The 19793-nt window shown below is 38.3% G+C and overlaps 1 protein-coding gene across 5 annotated transcripts in view; it reads right to left on the bottom strand.

Moving 5' to 3' along the window:
- Positions 1–682: 682 nt before the first annotated feature.
- The window catches only part of TUSC3 (tumor suppressor candidate 3), a 215625-nt gene continuing 196514 nt past the window's right edge, over positions 683–19793 (bottom strand). For 2 of the 5 annotated variants that reach the window (XM_061134934.1, XM_061134932.1), the window contains 3 exons: positions 15428–15518; positions 4867–4929; positions 683–1161 (listed from right to left, as the gene is read on the bottom strand). In XM_061134934.1, the coding sequence (XP_060990917.1) occupies positions 4911–4929; positions 15428–15518 (110 nt within the window). In that variant the 3' untranslated portion in view covers positions 683–1161; positions 4867–4910. Of the gene's footprint in view, positions 1162–4866; positions 4930–15427; positions 15519–19793 lie in introns of those variants that run through there. The other 3 variants (XR_009691654.1, XM_061134933.1, XR_009691655.1) reach the window with 2 other exon arrangements.

Here is a 19793-nt window from a genome sequence, read left to right on the forward strand (position 1 = left end):
AACAAATGGGAAGGTGCTTTATAAGCTAAAATACAATATACAAACATAATAATGGTTACTCTCCTATATCTGATTTTCAAGAACGTTTCATTGAGTCCCTCACTCATATTAGGATAACTGCTCGCTATCAGGGCTTACCAGGTGGCCGTAGTGGTAAAGAAACCGCCTGCCAGTGCAGCTGATGTAAAAGATGTGGATTCAGTCCCGGGGTTGGGAGGAATCTCCTGGAAGAGGAAATGGCAACCTGCTCCAGTATTCTTGCTTGGAGAATCCCAGGGACAAAGGAGCCTGCTGGGCTGCAGTCCATGGGGTCGCACAGAGTCGGACACGACTGAAGCGACTTAGCACACACGCACACAGCCTCTGTTCAGGTCTGGGAATGAGTTTGGATGACTGGCCTCTTCCACATGACACAAGGGGATGATGTCCCCAGAGGGTTAGTTTTGTGGTTCTAAGTCTGGATTCTTGGGTCACACTTCTGAGTTGGGGAAGAATTCATTCCTGGCTCTGCTGTACTGCTCCCACTGCCTGTTCCCTGAGGCATGCTGGTTTAGTCATGTCTGCTTCAGATTTCTATCCCTGGAAGGACCTCCGTTTCCCAGGGTAGGCATCCGTGTACTATTTGTCCAGCTCCCTGCCCCACCTCCTTCATCCAGTTATGATTAATAAGAACAAAACGCTATTTGTAACCATACACATCCTTTATACTGAGACTGAGGAAAGTATAAGGTTTCAATACATGACATATTTTCATGCATACACCTATCTCTGTACAATCCCGAGAATTGTTGAGGATACATTTCATAGTTTCTCCTTTACTAACATTATAGTTTTCTTTACTAATGAGTGAACAGCTTAAAAGCATGAATTCATAATTACATTGTTTATTTCGATCTATAGCATACACAGACTATAATTTGCTGGAAAAACTCTTCAGTGTTGCCTTTGTTCTTTCCATGTTAAATTTAACCATCCATCTCTATAAATTAAGTTTACTAGGAAAACTCACATTAAAAAAAAAATTGTACAAGAAACAGCTGGATTATCACAATCAGCAAGGAAATGGACTTGAGAATTGGAACTAGTATGTCTGGGACACTTTGTCTTCATGGTCAACAGTCACTTTATGCAAATCCCACTCGGCTTCACTTAATTAAAAAGCTGAAAAAGAAAGAAAATTCTGTGCTGAAAATAAAACACAGTGTGCTTTTTATTCTACATTAACTTAGTACAGGTAAATATAAAATAAAAATGTAATGTCATACACAGTTACATTAATTCACTTCATTGTAAGTTTACATCAGGGCAATTTCTGTGAACTAGATCCTGTAATGGGATCAGGTGAGACTAGGTCAGAGGTGGAAGCAGATGCGGATAAGAACTTGAATTTGTGTTGGTTAAGTTTGGTTAACTTCTGTGAGCCATTCTCAGTGTTAGTAAGACTACTAGTTAAATTGATATTTAAATTGACAACACAGGGGAAGAAAGGGAATGAACTGAAACATATACTTGGATTGGGTCATTTCAATATTTTAGACAAAATATTTTTTCTGATTATTTAATCAATATGCATTTATTTAAAATAACTAAAGACTTTTAAGAATTTTATAATTTCACTATATTGAACAGTCAAAAATAATTTATTATAAATCATAATAAAAGTATCATCAGATTCTGATGAAACAATACAAATAGATGTTTATACATATAGAAAAAAACTAAAAAGTAACTATTTTTGCCTTTCTTGATTTCCCTAGGCAACACTTTAAGTTTGTAATATCATAAGTCAATTTGAATAACATCATTAAACTTTTGTTGGCTATTTGTACCTTTCTGCTAACGTGTAGCAAGTTTGCTTTTTATAGTCTTGACAACATAACTTTAGGACAACCAGAGATGAACCAATTGTTAACTAAATATTAAAACATTAATACTAAAAATATTAATGGTTACTATAGTTGAAAAACCATGTAGTTGGGAAACTGTTCAAACTAATAACTTTAATACTTGAACACTTAAATTATAATATCCTAGGCATATGTTACTTCGTCTTTCTGAACCTCGGTTTCCTCATTAGTGAGAAGAATGCTTGTTTTGGATGATCTCCAAAGTTCTTTCCAGTACTAATGTTTATTTTAATCTTGTGATACTATGTAAATAGTAAAAAAATACATATATAACATATATATACTATATAGTGAATATAAATATAATATACTGCATATACTATATAAATAGTAACTATAAAGCATTATATAAAATATTTAAACTTATATATTTAAATACATATTATCTCTATTAGTTTATAATATATAATAAAGCAATTAGGCAATACAGCCTAAACTTTTCATTACCCTATCTTTTTCTGAGGAATTACTAAGTTACAAGATAAAAATCAAGGGCTGATATCTAGAGGCAATAAGACATTGCTTCTGTTTTTTGAGATAACAAGTTATGACTTAAGTACTGCAAGGGTAACATTGCCATGAAGATCAGCAGTAACATTCCTCAGAGCATTACGATACTGCTGCTGTTCAGTCCACCCAATCTTTAACAACAGTGGTGGCAAAGCAGGTGTTTATATGTATCACGTGTAGATGAACACTGGCTTTCTCTGTCCTCAGTTATAAGGTTGCCCTGAAGATAAAGCTGACAGTTAAAAAAGGAAACTTCACCATAAAATATTTAAAACTGTAATGAAAGCTGCAAAACATAATTTAAAAAATATTTGACAATTTACAGGGTTTTTTTAAAAAATAAAAATAGTCTGAACATTTCAAGCTATGGCATACTAAAGATCACCTTTTATAAAAATACTACTATCATAAAAGCAAGAATATGACCCTTTATGATTTTATGCTTGCTAACTTTTTGGTTCTGGAAAGATTAAAAAGGTTCAACTTTTATATGTTGTATGATTATAACAATAAAAGTGTGTTGGGGAACATGGGCAGAAGAGACACAGGTTTGGAGCAGGATGAGCTTGGCTTTGGAGCTGAGGCTGAGGTGACAATGTGGTCTGAGGTCTGGTTCTAGGTCTTAGGTCAGAATTTGGCATGTCTGTTGGGACTGAGAAGTCATCTCAAAGGAAAAAGGAAGGTCCAGGAGTATCATGTTACAAAATCCAGGGCATGAGATATTCAAGAGGAGATGGTTAACTAGAATCCTAGGAGGGTTACTTGGGTTGCCACATGAGAAGAGGCATCTGGGTTTGATTACGGGGTGGCTGCTGGAGACCATATTACATGTAAAACACGTTCCTTTTCTCCTCCTGTGAAATATGAAGGAGGCACCAAACAGTGGTTGGTATTTTGTTTAGACTTCTCTTAGAGTAATTAATTCACCTGTTCTCCAGTGTTTTAAAACTTCAGAATGAATGAAGTGCTCTTGAATGAATGAATTCTGTCCAATTGAGATCAGCTTAAATTGTCTACCGAGATCTTCAGCTGGCCAGAATTTTCTTTTCTAATGTTCTCACTTCCTGTTCTCAAACTGGGGAAGAAGTCAGAGACTTCTGGGTATGTCCTGGCACTCTGTCACACAGAAATTGGTTACATGGATAAGAGGCAGCTACTGATGTCATCCTGGAGTCAAAAAGTGTAGAAGGGAGGAAAAGCCTTGGTTCTTTACTCAGAACAAGGAGAGGCCACTAGCGAGCTCACGCCTATTCCCCAGCCCTCAGAGTTAGAATAACTTAATGATTCACTGTTCTCGGGATTTTCTAACCTTTATCTTCACAAGCATTCTAAGGGGATGCCAGGGAGAAGTACATGATGGCTGCCAGCCAGGCCTCTTCGGCCAGAAGCCCTGGGGGCTCTCTTCTTTGTGACAGAAACTTACCGAACCCTGAAAAGTCTTCGAGTCTGAAGTGCATGATCTAAAATAAAGGTCTAAAGAAATTCAGGATTTTATTAGCAGTTGGGAAACAGATCTTTGCAAGCGGTAAGCTTTCTGTATCTGTAGCTACACAGGGTGAGATCTGTCAAGTCTTATGACTGCTAAGGCCACATCTCTGTAGCCTACACAGAGGGGGACATTTTGGAAGAGGCTGGTAACATTATCGTTCATAACTCTATGTGGTCAGAAAAAAACAGAACTTAGGGATCACAGGAGCTTCCTCCTCGTTCCCTGCGTTCAGGGGGTTGCTGAATGGTGGAGTTTCTGCCGGAGTAAGAAAACTGAATTTATACCACGGAAATAAGCCTCCAGAGCTTCCTCTGCTGTATGTCTCTGCTCAGACCATGTCTTCTGAGGTCTGAGGGGTGGGGATATGCACTGCAAAATAAAAAAGCCTAGATTCTGAGTTTTCTATTAAAATCACATTGGATTTATATAGAGGTTCCTAATATCTAGTTTTGAATTACCAAACATTGATTAAAAAATTAGTCTGTGTTTAGAAGACTTGTATTTTATTATTCTGAAAATTAAGACTTATATTGTTAGTGGGAAAAAGCATCTGACTACATTTTTCCTCGGCAGAATTCAGTATGTTTCTGTTAGCTGTATAGTTCTGTTTTCTTCCCTAAAGTAATAAAACAGAAATAACCAAATGCAGTCACATTTTGTTTGAAGTGGAGGGCATATGCATGCATATGAATAGTATTGTTTAAAAAAAAAATACTGTGCTTGTCAGTGGTTAATTCTGTGGACCAAAGTCTTATTACTGGAAATTTTATCCAAGGACTTGTTCCTACAGCAGCAAAGTACAACAGCATGAGACTGGAATATGAGATCTCACAGTTCAAAGTTATCTTGCATTTGTAAAACAATAGTCTGCCACAACATGTCTTACTTATGAGATAAAGACTATGGTTGTTATCTGAAAGATGAGGAAAACTGAGGCTCAGAGAAGATGAAAAGACTTGCCTGAGGTTACAGTTTTAAAGTGCCATGGTCCAAATCTCATCTTCTCACTCAAAGTCCAGATCACTTTCCAATACACCACAGTGAAATACAACAATATGGAAAAAATGGTCCTTGAGATTCGATTTCCACTCGTACAATAGTATTACACAGACTTAGCACTGCATTCTTTATGTAGACACTCTCCAGATCTTCACCGACTCATATCTAAGTCTTTGGTCCTTCACGATATTCTTCAAAGCTGGAACTCAGCATCAGAAAAGCAATCCCAGTGAAACTCTTATCAGTGACACATATGGTGGGGGTTGATCACCACACCGTTTCTGTTTTCTATTTGTATAGCTTAAGACTGTATTTTCTATTTTCCCTATAGATGAAAGATCTACATCTAAGTAAGATATAGAAATAAATGGGATATTGTTACATACTCCATGTCCTGGGATTTTTTTGCCTTGCTGTGCTGGTTCATTAGTATACTTGACTCAAAATTCATCAGGAATGTCTTTCATGTCTAGCTATTATTCTGTACTTTCCCTTACAGAATGTCGATCAATTTTTTTTTTTTTAAACTCATTATTTCTCAAAGTAACTCAAAGGAACCAAAGACATCATGAACTACAGGTATCTTGTTAATAGTTTTTCTATGTCCATTGTAAGCTTAATTAGTGTATACTTTTTTATGCCGGCCGGCTCGGGGTCATCTGAGGTTGCAATAAGTATCCTTAGAGCCCAGGTTTCTGGACCACTGTTTGCACACACTGCACCCTTCAGTGCGGTGGAACGACCCGACAACTCCATGGGGGTGTCACGTGATGTGAATTCCACCTTCTGGAGTTGTGCAGTGTGGCAAACCAATGCTCCTCTGTCCGCTGTTTCTATCTTAATGGTTCCTGTTGCATTTAGGTAAGGAATAAATAAAAAATGCTTCTAAGTGAACATATTCAATTAATAAGTACATGATGAGCACCTGCTATGTGCACAACACTTTGGAGATATTAAAAAGGCATAACCACAACCTTCTGTAAAGTACCTTACAACACTCTAGAAAGAAAAGAACTTCAACACACAAAAGTTACATATGGATACTTAATGAAAAAGGTAATGTGGTAAAATGCTATTGAATAACCAAGTGCTGAAATGGCTAAGGACAGGCAAGAGGTAGGTGAAGTAATTTCTTCTGAGAACCTGCAACATTTCACAAACTATAAACTGATGATGTAATTTATCCCCTCAAAATTGTCAGACACATATTCATTATTATGCCAAGTTTACAAATGAAGAATAAAAACATATTTTTACAGGTGAGGGAAAAATGAGACTGAGAAATTAAGTAACTCCAAGTCCCCAAGTTAGGGAAGAGACGATGTAAGATTCAAACCTGTATATATGCCTGCTGGGCCAGAGTTCTTAACTGACGTACAAAATGACACAGCGAATTTGAACTCATGTCTTGGATTCTAAATATTTTCCCATTATACCACACCATCTCTCTAAGACAACTAAAGAATCATAAACAGGTAGCAAAGTGAGAGAATTAGTAGAGAATGTTCTACGCTATTTTCCTACTCAGAGACTTGATCTGTCAAATAGTTTTATAGAAATTCTTTTGAAGAAAACTTTTGAATCAAAGTGTGTCGGGGCAACCAGTGGGAAAGTAATTACCCATAAGAGGAGACATTCATGTATGAACACTAGCATTTTGCTCTTGGAAAATAGAACAAGCCCTAAAGCTACTCTTTATTTAATATACAAAATAAATTCTTGCTACCACTAGAATACAATTTATTTTTCTGAACTATGGGTCAGATGGTGATTAGATCAGATTCTTTAATACCTTTGTTATTTCACTAATTTCAAAGGATTCAAGAGCCCAATTAAGTTCCTCAGAAGGTTCAGAGAAAATCTGAATTTGAACTGAATCATGCAAATAAAAAACAACACTTGCTTAATCTTTAGCCAGAAAAAAAAAATCCTGCTCAGGAGAAATTACATATAAATGTGTAAAATCTTTACATCAGAACTAATGACAATAATCAGCAGAAAGTAGTTTTTGAGTAAGTAATACTGTGTGCCACATACTAAGTACCAGGCAATGTGCTAAGTGGCTTACATCATGTAACCTTTCCATGATGTCAAAGTATGTAAACATTTCCCACTTAGAAATGAGAAAACCAAGGTTTAGAAAAGTTATTTAACCTTCCCAAAGTAACCAAGTGAGTAACAGGTAGATTAAGAATTTAAATGACAGAAGTTTGCTTACTGAAACTTAAAAGATGATCTGGGAGAATTTAGTGATGGCATGAAAGATGCTGATACTGTAGGGGAAAAAAAAACCCCTTAAGACCAAAATGTGGGGAAGATTTAAGGAAATAGGGTAAACGTGTAACAGACTTTTATCCCTTTCAGTAAATACACAGATCAACAACAAAAAACAGCAGTGTGAAGTACTGAGAAAATAAGAAACACATGAATGTTTAAGGTTCTATAAAATGGAAAAGCAGAAAGACCATTCTGTACAGAAGAAATTAAAGGCTGTCGATCAATTAAAAATTGTGAGGAAATGAAAAATTAGTTTATAGACATCAGTGGCATTTCTTGGTATAAAAGTTACAAATCACAAACTTAAAACACAGACATCAAATGCCACCAAAGGCCGGGGTATTACACCCAAGAGTGAGCTGTGGCATTGAAGCTAAAGCCCTGGCTAAAGGTGTTTTTCAATTAGCAGATGGTGTTATGTTCAAATGTGCATTTTCAGTAAAGGATATGTCTCATCTTATCCATTATCAGAGTAGGTAGAAGAGGGAGGTTTTTCCATTCTTTTAGAAGAAAACTATTTTTTTGTCCTGGCAGCTCATCTCAAGGAAATGGTCTTGGTTAAGAAAGTTTTTTTTTTTTTTTTCTACAAGCCTACTTTAGTGTATATTGGTACAAATGATTGGGGGTTGACTTAGCTCTTGGTCACCAGGGTTTATGATTCATTATAATAAGCATTAACTTCCTTTGAATATGGACATCCATGCGGTCTTTTCAGTAATACGAGGGCAGGGCATATCTTCTGGCATATGGAATAGCCTTTCTCTTGTTAAAATGATGGTGTCCAGAATCTTATTTTCCCCTTCCCTATGAACTATCATTTTCCAATAGGAACAAAGTTTTTTTTTTTTAATCAAATCATATTATGCTAGTGCCACAGAAACATGCTGCTGGGATTGCAAAGTGTCCCTCCAGAATATGGTACTATGTTCATCACTGACCGAGTCTCTCCCACAGAGTAGCTCCCACAGAAGGAAAAGGTTTCTTTTTCCTTTTGTACTAACATCTCATCTTTTAATTCCTGGAGAAGGAACAGGCTACCCACTCTAGTATTTCAGACTGGAGAATTCTATGGACTGTACAGTCCATGGGGTCGCAAAGAGTTGGACATGACTGAACGACTTTCACTTTTCAACTATTCCCAGAATGACCTCTCTTCCCTTCTTTCATTTATTCCTTCTCTCACTCTGGCTTCTGCATTATGTTTGCTTTTTCTCCAGTGAAGTAGCTGGATCGATACTTTCTTCCCCACTATGCTGCCTGGTTTCTAGAATTTAGCTCGGGATTATTCCAACTCTCTGGTGTATATTTTCCTTCTAGTCCTTTGGGCAACAATTGCTCTTGATTTGTTATTAGTACTGTTCAGATGCTCAGTCCTGTCTGACTCTTTGCGACCCCATGGACTGCAGCACACCAGGCTTCCCTGTCCTTCACCATCTACTAGAGCTTGCTCAAACTCATGTCCATTGAGTTGGTAATGCCATCCAATGATCTTGTCCTCTGTCATCCCCTTCTCCTGCCTTCAATCTTCCCAGCATCAGGGTCTTTTCTAATGAGTTGGCTCTTTACACTAGGTGGCAGAAGTATTGGAGCTGTAGCATCAGTCCTTCCAATAAATATTCAGGATTGATTTTCTTTAGGCTGGTTTGATCTCCTTGCAGTCCAAGGGACTCTTGAGAGTTTTCTCCAACACCATGATTCGAAAGCATCAATTCTTCGGTGATCAGCTTTCTTTATGGTCCAACTCTCACATCCATACATGACTATGGGAAAAACCATAGCTTTGACTAGATGGACCTTTGATGGCAAAGTGATATCTCTGCTTTTTAATACACTGTCTAGGTTTGCCATAGCTTTTCTTCCAAGGAGGCCGAGTCTTTTATTTTCATGGCTGTGGTCACCATCTGCACTGATTTTGGAGTCCAGGAAAATAAAGCCTGTCACTGTTTCCATTGTTACCCCATCTATTTGCCATGAAGTGATGGGACCGGATGCCATGATCTTAGCTTTTGAATGTTGAGTTTTAAGCCAGCTTTGGTGCTGTCATCTGCATATCTGAGGTTATTGCTATTTCTCCCGGCAATCTTGATTCCAGCTTGTGCTTCATCCAGCCTGGCATTTCGTATGATGTATTCTGCATATAAGTTAAATAAGCAGGGAGACAATATACAGCCTTGACATACTCCTTTCCCAGTTTGGAACCAATCTGTTGTTCAATGTCCAGTTTTAACTGTTGCTTCTTGACCTGCATACAGATCCTCAGGAGGCAGGTAAGGTGGTCTGGTATACCCAACTCTTGAAGAAGTTTCCACAGTTTGCTGTGATCCACACAATCGAAGGCTTTGGCACAGTCAATGAAGCAGAAGTAGATGTTTTTCCTGGAACTCTCTTGCTTTTTCTATAATCCAGGATATGCTGGCAATTTGATCTCTGGTTCCTCTGCCTTTTCTAAATCCAGCTTGAACTCTTGACATGAACAATATATTTATTATCATAATCGTTCCTAAGAAAACTGATAAAATTTCTGAGAAAAACTTTATTCTGAAGGAAAATGATGCAATGAATTGAAAACAAATCCCAAAGCAGAATATAACATTACTAGGGTAACTTTGGCATATATCCATGGGTTAGATTAATAAGAGAATAAAAACGTTCTAATGCAAAGCACATGTTTTTTGTTCACAATGCTCCCATCTGCCATATTTGGTTAGCTAAAGGGTTGCTGTAAATGTGATGAAAGGAACATGTATAACCTGTCCTACCAACTTTACAAAGCAAGAAGATGAATGACTGGAGAGGGATGGTCTAGGAGGGCTGGATGGATTTATGGAAGCTTGATGAATGATGCATCACTGTATCCATGGAAAAGACACAATGCAGAAACAAGCAGAAGTTCTTAAGAGCCTGAAGAGGAATACTGCTGTTGCTGCTGAGTCGCTTCAGTCGTGTCCGACTCTGTGTTACCCCACAGACGGCAGCCCACCAGGCTCCCCCGTCCATGGGATTTTCCAGGCAAGAGTACTGGAGTGGGTTGTTTTGCCTTCTCCGAAGAGGAATACTAGGAAGCTTTAAAGTGATACGAGAAGAGACAGTGAAACTAAAAGAATGATTTAAGCAGGGTCACGGGAGGGCTGGATGACTGAGTCCTGCAACAGCCCAGCAAATCACAGAGCTCGCGAGAGCTGGGCCTCGGCCGGGTCCCTGCCTTCCCGTCTCTGGAATGCCACGGCCCGCTCTCAGTGCACCTGTCTTCCCAGGCTGCTGCTGCTTTTTTTTCTTTTTTTTTTAATGCTGGGTTCTGTTCTGATGCTATTTCCTGGCAGCACTTTTAGGGGTTTTCATCTGAACTATGTCAAATTTCATATTCACAAACCACCCTGGGGCATGATTTCCATCTGACTTCTTACAGGACATTTCATCTTACTTCGAGTCCCGTGAGGTCAGCTGCCGGCAAGTCCCCTCCTCATTTAGCCTGATGGGCCCCTGACAAGGGGGTGGGATTGTGACCCAATAAGAATGGTGGATGTCACACTCATGAGAAATAAAACCAGCATATACTCTGGTTCAGAAATGCTCACTATGAAAAGCTAGGGTGAGGCCTAGAATATGTATTTTAAAAGGCTTCTCAGGTAATTTACATGTCCACTCTTGTAAAGACCAGAGGATTAGAGTTTTATACAATCAATACTAAATGACAGCTACTTCTTGGGAAAAGTACAAACTTAAACTCTTCATATCGTGACAAAATACAGTGCTGTCAAATGTACCATTAATTCTTGGAATTAGTAAAACTTAACTTTTCTTTACTTGTTCTATCAGAGAAGTACCAGGAACATCTAAATAGGAAATGCTATTCTTGTTGGATTGTGCCCATCTTTGCAAAAAATGTTCCCTTGGTATCCTAAATTTTCTTGAAGAGAGCTCTAGTCTTTCCCATTGTACTGTTTTCCTCTATTTCTTAGCACTGATCACTGAGGAAGGCTTTCTTATCTCTTTTTGCTATTCTTTGTTAACTCTGTATTCCAGTGGGTATATCCTTTTCTCCTTAGCCTTTTGCTTCTGTTCTTTTCAAAGCTATTTGTAAGGCCTCCTCAGACAACCATTTTGCCTTTTTGTACTTCTCTTTCTTGAAGATGGTCTTGATCCCTGCCTCCTGTACAATGTCACGAACCTCCGTCCACAGTTCTTCAGGCACTCTATCAGATCTAATATCTTGAATCTATTTCTCACTTCCACTGTATAATTGTAAGGGATTTGATTTAGGTCATACCTGAATGGCCTAGTGGTTTTCCCTACTTTCTTCAATTTAAGTCTGAATTTGGCAATAAGGAGTTCATGATCGGAGCTACAGTCAGCTCCTGGTCTGTTTTTGCTGACTGTATAGAGCTTCTCCATCTTTGGCTGCAAAGAACAGAATCAATCTGATTTTGGTATTGATCATCTGGTGATGTCCATGTGTAGAGTCTTCTCTTGTGTTGTTGGAAAAGGGTGTTTGCTATGACCAGTGCGTTCTCTTGGCAAAAGTCTATTAGCCTTTGCCCTGCCCCATTCTGTACTCAAGCCCAAATTTTCCTGTTACTCCAGGTATTTCTTGACTTCCTACTTTAGCATTCCAGTCCCCTATAATGAAAAGGACTTCATTTTGGGGTGTTAGCTCTAGAAGGTCTTGCAGGTCTTCGTAGAACCATTCAACTTCAGCTTCTTCAGCATTACTGATTGGACATTGTCTTCAAGAAAATTAGAGATTCCAAGGGAGCTTTTCATGCAAAGATGGGCACAATGAAGGACAGAAATGATATGGACCTGACAGACGCAAAAGATATTAAGAAGAGGTGGCAAGAATACACAGAAGAACTGTACAAAAAAGATCTTCACAACTCAGATAAACATGATGGTATGATCACTGACCTAGAGCCAGACATCCTGGAATGTGAAGTCAAGTGGGCCTTAGGAAGCATCACTATGAACAAAGCTAGTGGAGGTGATGGAATTCCAGTTGAGCTATTTCAAATCCTAAAAGATGATGCTGTAAAAGTGTTTCACTTAATATGCCAGCAAATTTAGAAAACTCAGCAGAGGCCACAGGACTGGAAAAGGTCAGTTTTCATTCTGATCCCAAAGAAAAGCAATGCCTAAGAATGCTCCAACTACCACACAGCTGCACTCATCTTACACGTTAGCAAAGTAATGCTCAAAATTCTCCAAGCCAGGCTTCAACAATACATATACTGTGAACTCCCAGATGTTCAAGCTGGATTTAGACAAGGCAGAGGAACCAGAGATCAAATTGCCAATATCGGGTGGATCATCAAAAAAGCAAGAGAATACCAGAAAAATATCTACTTCTGTTTCATTGACTATGCCAAAGCCTTTGACTGTGTGGATCACAACAAACTATGGAAAATTCTTAAAGAGATGGGAATACCAGACCACCTGACCTTCTTCCTGAGAAATCTGTATGCAGGTCAAGAAGCAACAATTAGAACAGGACATGGAACAACAGACTGGTTCCAAATTGGGAAAGGAGTATGTCAAGGCTGTACATTGTCACCCTGCTTATTTAACCTATATGCAGAGTACATCATGTGAAATGCCAGGCTGCATGAAGCACAAGCTGCAGTCAAGATTGCTGGGAGAAATATCAATAACCTCAGATACGCAGATGACACCACCCTTAAGGCAAAAAGTGAAAAAGAACTAAAAAGACTCTTGATAAAAAAGTTGGTTTAAAACTCAACATTCATAAAACTAAGATCATGGCATCTGGTCCCATCACTTCACGGCAAATAGATGGGGAAACAATGCAAATAGTGACAGGCTTTATCTTCTTGGGCTGCAAAATCACTGCTGATGGTGATTGCAGCCATGATATTAAAAGATGCTTGCTCCTTGGAATAAAAGTTATGACCAACCTAGACAGCATATTAAAAAGCAGAGACATTATTTTGCCAACAAATGTCCATCTAGTCAAAGCTATGGTTTTTCCAGTAGTCATGTATGGATGTGAGAGTTAGACTATAAAGAAAGCTGAGAGATGAATTGATGCTTTTGAACGGTGGTGTTGAAGATTCTTGAGAGTCCCTTGGACTGCAAGGAGATCCAACCAGTCCATCCTAAAGGAAATCAGTCCTGAATATTCATTGGAAGGACTGATGCTGAAGCTGAAACTCCAATACTTTGGCTACCTGATGCAAAGAACTGACTCATCTGAAAAGACCCTCTTGCTGGGAAAAATTAAAGGCAGAAGGAGAAGGGGATGACAGAGGATGAGATGGTTGGATGGCATCACTGACTCAATGGACATGAGTCTGAGTTAACTCTGGGAGTTAGTGATGGACAGGGAGGCCTGGCGTGCTGGAGTCCATGGGATCGCAAAGAGTCAGACATGACTGAGTGACTGAACTGAACCCAACTGATTCTTGTTGGAGTAGGTACTCTGATGTGTAAGGAGAGTTGGAACTTGCTCTTTACCTTCCTCCATTTTCTGTCAACTAAATAGGTTTTAAGAATCACATAACTTACTACACTTGATTTTTTATAATTGAGATACCTTTCATTGACACCGTAAATACTGTAAGTTGAAGTGAACTGAAGTGTTTTTTAAGTAAATAAAAACTTGAGAAATAGAAATATTCTACAGATTTTGTTAACGGAATACATGCAAGTCAAACTGAGACTCTAATCATACAGAACCATGATCCTCAATCTTAGGGTGGGGGAGAAGAAGAATAGAAACTTCATCTTTCTTGGGCCTACTTCATCTTACATTTAATTCTTCTGATTTCACATTTTCAAAACCAAAATGAGATAGCCAGACAATGTCAAGAATGAAAACCAAGAAAATGGAGACTTTACTTGGCCTTTCTTATTACACGTCTTGCTCTCAGACCTCATGTTTTTAAAAAATTCTCTTATACTGCAGACCAGATTAAAGGCAGATGGTCCCACAACTCAGATCTAATATTCAGATTTCTTCTACTCCTTGAATATGTTTACTTTTAATGGATGTGAGAAGTCTTGGAAATGTGCCTCTGCCCATGTGAAAAGATACAGAGGCGGGGTTGAAGTGTTTTTACTCTTCACAATAAGCCCATAATCAGATCGCTCTGTCATGGGAATAGTTCTGTGCCCCAGATAAAGCTACACATGGCTGCCATCACTTATGTAGAAACATTCTCTTGAAGTAACTGCTCAGTTCACAATGGCAACCCACTCCAGTATTCTGGAGAATTCCATGGACACAGGAGCCTGGCAGGCTACCATCCATGGGGTCACAAAGAGTCGGACACTACAGAGCGATTATCACTCACTCACCCGCAAGAGAGATGTAAATTATGAGATTTTATTTTCTGTAATATATCATGAGCTCTACTGTCTCAACAGAAAGGTCTCAAAATCTTGGAAAAAAGGGACCTTTACTTCTTCATTGGGGAGGAGAATGAGTTAAGCTTTGAGATGACTCCCTAGAGAAGGTGGAATACTTATTCCTTTGAGACAAGCTGAGGGAGGAATAGTCAAGAAATGAACCTGTGCCTGCTTCATGACCTGGATAACTATAATCCGGCACATCAGTTGTATTTTGCTTTAGTAAGAATAATAATTTGGTTATAATAACATTTCAGAATGAATTTTCAACATCTTCCCATCCCCAATTATGAAACTATATTGATGAAAATCTTAGGAGATGTTCCTTTATGACAGTTTGTAGTGACCAGAGATTCTTTTATAATTAATTTTCCATTCATGTTTCCATTCCTTATTTGAAAAAGCAAAAACTTTGAAGAATTCAAAATATGATGGAGTTTACAGGACACTGAACACTAGATTATATGAGAAAAAATTTGTAAATGAAGTAAAAATCATGAATAGGCAAACCAAAGCAAGAACAACTTTTGATAAATTCCGCAAGGTTGAAAAGTCATTTTGTTATGTGTATGTGTCTGTCTGTGTGTATATACACACACACACACACACATACATACATATGCATGCAACATATATCTAAAATGAAACTATCATATACAAAGGAGGGCAGGTACCATGCCTTATATATATTTATCTCCTTCATATAATCTGTGCTGAACACATAGTAGGTGCTCAAAAACTTAACAGAGTTTAAGATTACTTGGCAAATAAGGTAGCCACTTTATATTAATCCTTAAATACATATTAGAAACATAAAAACATGAAATTCGGTTTATTCTATTAGTTTAAAATGAAAACATTCACATTAGTATAATGATATTACCTGTAAGGGTAGCCGTGGTACTTGGAACGAAATATTGAAAGTAAAAAGCTGAAGAAGAAGACCACCAGGCCTAATCCCACGAGACAAATAACTAGAAAGAAACAGAAACCTCTATCAGTCTAGACACACACAACCCAAATGTTTATGTTTTTAAAGAACATTCAGTTAATTACACATACTTACATGTAACAGCTCATGGCACATACAGGTACCACAAACCAGATAATCATTATTTTCCACATTCTTCTCAATGACAATTTACTACTTGGAATATGAAAACAAAACAAAAAAAGAAGTGACTGATCTAAGTTTTTGGGTGGTATTCTTCTCTTATCGAATTCCTGCAAGTACTAAAATGCCCCCAGAGGGACCAAAACAAAACACAAGAAAACGTGATAAGCCACAAACGAGATTATCAGCCCCTGCACTGTGAAGCACTGGCTATATTAGCAGAGACATTATTGGAATATGCAATGTAATTTTTATTTTCAGATGCCATGCAATAGTTACAAAGAAATGTAATTTTATATGAATGGCTAGATTATTGCTTCAGTAGATGCCTGTTACTTACAAGTGATAGTTCATCCCAGCATACCAAAAGCCAGTAACACAGGCTTGGGGTGTGAGACAATACAGACTCTGTGATAGTCAAAGAGGCAAAACCAACCCTAAATAGCTGGCGACAGTGTCAAGGTATTACTGCTCGTTTTAGAAAGGAACAAGTGGTGTGTGTGAGAGCAGGATATGCCAGGCTGTGATTCAGGTTTCCAGCATCACTGTATCCCTCACAAGTGGACAACAGGGACATTTCCTTTCCTTTCTGTTATGGTTAGGAAGATTTTACTCTAAAGTGGATGACTAATCAAATATAATATATATTATGAAATATATGCAAATACATCTACTAGATTTTTAATTAAATTTGCTACTAGTAAAATAAACCTTAAATGCTTAAAAATCTGAGCCAATTATTAAATGCAGGTATGTTTAGAATAAAAGAAAATATATATTTAGAGAAATGGAAATTTACCTAAATCTGCTCTGTAAATTAAGTTCTTTTAATAAGAAATACTTAAATATTTCTTAAGAATAAAACATATGCATGATACTTGTATCCTTTCATTAGTTTCAGGGAATTCTTTAAAAACACTAGACTATCTAATATGATTAATTATAAAAGAAAGGGGAAGATAAAAGAGATTAAACACGCCAAGACAGAAGAAAACAAGGCAGATTAAATAATTCTATATGCTTCTATAGTGATGAACTATAATTTTTAAATTATTCTAGCATATAAATTAGACCAGCTTTAATTACAATCCTGGAAATCAGTGGAGACTTTAGGACATTGTCAAAACATGATCCAGAAGCCTGTTAGTCAGTTTTCCTTCAACTCTGTAGGAATATCACTCTCTCAGTTTTGAGAACAAATTGTGAAAAATCCTAAGTACTTAATAGCATTCAGTTGCAGCCTCTGTTACATTTTATATCATATAACATACATGCAGGTGAATTTCAAATGAATTTTGGCAGAAAATAAAGCAAAAAAAATAAAAAAAATAAAAGCTGCTGAACACTGCAAAAATGAAAACCATCTTCCCCCCTGAAACTACAGAATGCCCAAATAGACAGACACCAGCCACCTGACTTAGCAACTTTGCTTACAATAATCTTAGTGCACCTAAAATGAGTGACATGATGCTTTGCTTTACATCTGCCTACATTTGGCATGACCACACACTTCTTCCTTTCCTCAGTCTTTTTCCAGGAGCTGAGTAAAACACTTTATCACTCTCTTTGCTGTTTACAGTATGAAAAGGCAAAAAGATAGGAAACTAAAGATGAACTCCCCAGGTCGGTAAGTACCCAATATGCTACTGGAGATCAGTGGAGAAAAAACTCCAGAAAGAATGAAGAGATGGAGACAAAGCAAAAACTACATCCAGTTGCGGATGTGACTGGTGATGAAAGTCAAGTGTGATGTTGTAAAGAGTAATATTGCATAGGAATCTGGAATATTAGGTCCATGAATCAAGGCAAATTGGAAGTGGTCAAACAGGAGATGGCAAGAGTGAACCTCAACATTTTAGGAATCAATGAACTAAAATGGACTGGAATGGGCGAATTTAACTCAGATGACCATTATATCTACTACTGTGAACAAGGATCCCTTAGAAGAAATGGAGTAGCCCACAGAGTCAACAAAAGAGTCTGAAATGAAATACTTGGATGCAATCTCAAAAATGACACGACAGGATGATCTCTGTTTGTTTCCAAGGCAAACCATTCAAAAACACAGTAATCCAAGTCTATGCCCCGACCAATAATGCTGAAGAAGCTGAAGTTGAACAGTTCTGTGAAGACCTACAAGACCTTCTAGAACTAATACCCAAAGAAGATGTCCTTTGCATTATAAGGGACTAGAATGCAAAATTAGGAAGTCAAGAGATACCTGGGGTAACAGGCAAATTTGGCCTTGGAGTACAAAACGAAGCGGGTCAAATGCTAACAGAATTTTGCCAAGGGAATGCACTAGTCATAGCAAACATCCTCTTCCAACAACACAAGAGAAGACTCTACACATGGACATCACCAGATGGTCAATACCGAAATCAGACTGATTATATTCTTTGCAGCCAAAGATGGAGAAGCTCTGTTCAGTCAGCAAAAACAAGACCAGGAGCAGACTGTAGCTCATGAACTCCTTATTGCCAAATTCAGACTTAAATTGAAGAAAGTAGGGAGAACCACTAGGCCATTCAGGTATGACCTAAATCAAATCCCTTATGATTATACAGTGGAAGTGAGAAATAGATTCGAGGAGATTAGATCTGATAGAGTGCCTGAAGAACTATGGACGGAGGTTTGTGACATTGTATAGGAGGCAGGGATCAAGACCACCCCCAAGAAAAAGAAATGCAAAAAGGCAAAATGGTTGTCTGAGGAGGCCTTACAAATAGCTGAGAGAAGAAGAGAGGCTAAAGACAAAGGAAAAAAGGAAAGCTATACCCATCTGAAAGCAGAGTTCCAAAGAATAGCAAGAAGAGGTAAGAAAGCCTTCCTCAGTGATCAGTGAAAAAATAGAGGAAAACAATACAATGGGAAAGTCCAGAGATCTCTTCAAGAAAATAAGAGATACCAAGGGAACATGTCATGCAGAGATGGGCAAAATAAAGGACAGAAATGGTATGGACCTAACAGAAGCAGAAAATATTAAGAACAGGTGGCAAGAATACACAAAACAACTATACCAAAAAGATCATGACCCAGATAACCATGATGGTGACTACAGCCATGAAATTGAAAGATGCTTGTTCCTTGGAAGAAAAGCTATGACCAATCTAGACAACATATTAAAAAGTAGAGACATTACTTTGCCAACAAAAGTCCATCTACTCAAGGCTATGGTTTTTCCAGTAGTCATGTATGGATGTGAGAGTTCGACTGTAAAGAAAAGCTGAGTGCCAAAGAGTTGATGCTTTGAACTGTGCTGTTGGAGAAGATTCTTGAGAGTCCCTTGGACTGCAAGGAGATCCAACCAGTCCATCCTAAAGGAAATCAGTCCTGAATATTCATTGGAAGGACCGCTGCTGAAGCTGAAACTCCAATACTTTGGCCACCTGATGCAAAGAATCAACTCATTGGAAAAGACCTTGATGCTGGGAGGGATTGAGGGCAGGAGGAGAAGGGGACGACAGAGGATTAGATGGTTGGATGGCAACACTGATTCGATGGACATGAGTCTGAGTAAACTCCAGGAGTTGGTGATGGACAGGGAGGCCTGGCATGCTGCAGTCCATGGGGTCGCAAAGAGTCAGACAGGACTGAGCGACTGAACTGAACTGAACACTTGATGTGCACCGTGGGAAATGTGTCTCAAAATGTGATCAAGTGAAACAGAGGCTATTTCCTTGATTCTGTGTGGTGGAGCAAAGTAATGGAACTGAGGTACAGGCACATGGGGAAGGAAGAAGACTCGGGGAGGAGTCAGTGGTGACCCAACAAACCATTTACTGCAGCTGGTCCCAGGTAACACACTTGTGAGAATAAAGTGCTATGAGGGCACAGACGCATTCTGACCTGGGCAACAGTAATCACAGCACTCGCATTATATCCAAAGTAAAAATCACACTGGAATCAGAAGGGCTAATTTCAAAATATATCTCCCATTCCCTACTCCTTCTCTCTCCCCCATGCACTCGCTTGTGCACTCTTTCTCATACACACACACACAAAGTGCAGTGGGCGGGGGCTGAAGTGATGTTATATGTGTATTACACACTATCTTACTACTTTAATGTGATAGGATGTATGATAAATATATGAACATGTAAGAATTTGTCCTTATATAAATACTACTTGTTGG

This window comes from Dama dama, chromosome 32 (genome assembly GCF_033118175.1).
Source record: "Dama dama isolate Ldn47 chromosome 32, ASM3311817v1, whole genome shotgun sequence".
In the NCBI taxonomy this organism is placed as follows: Eukaryota; Metazoa; Chordata; class Mammalia; order Artiodactyla; family Cervidae; genus Dama; species Dama dama.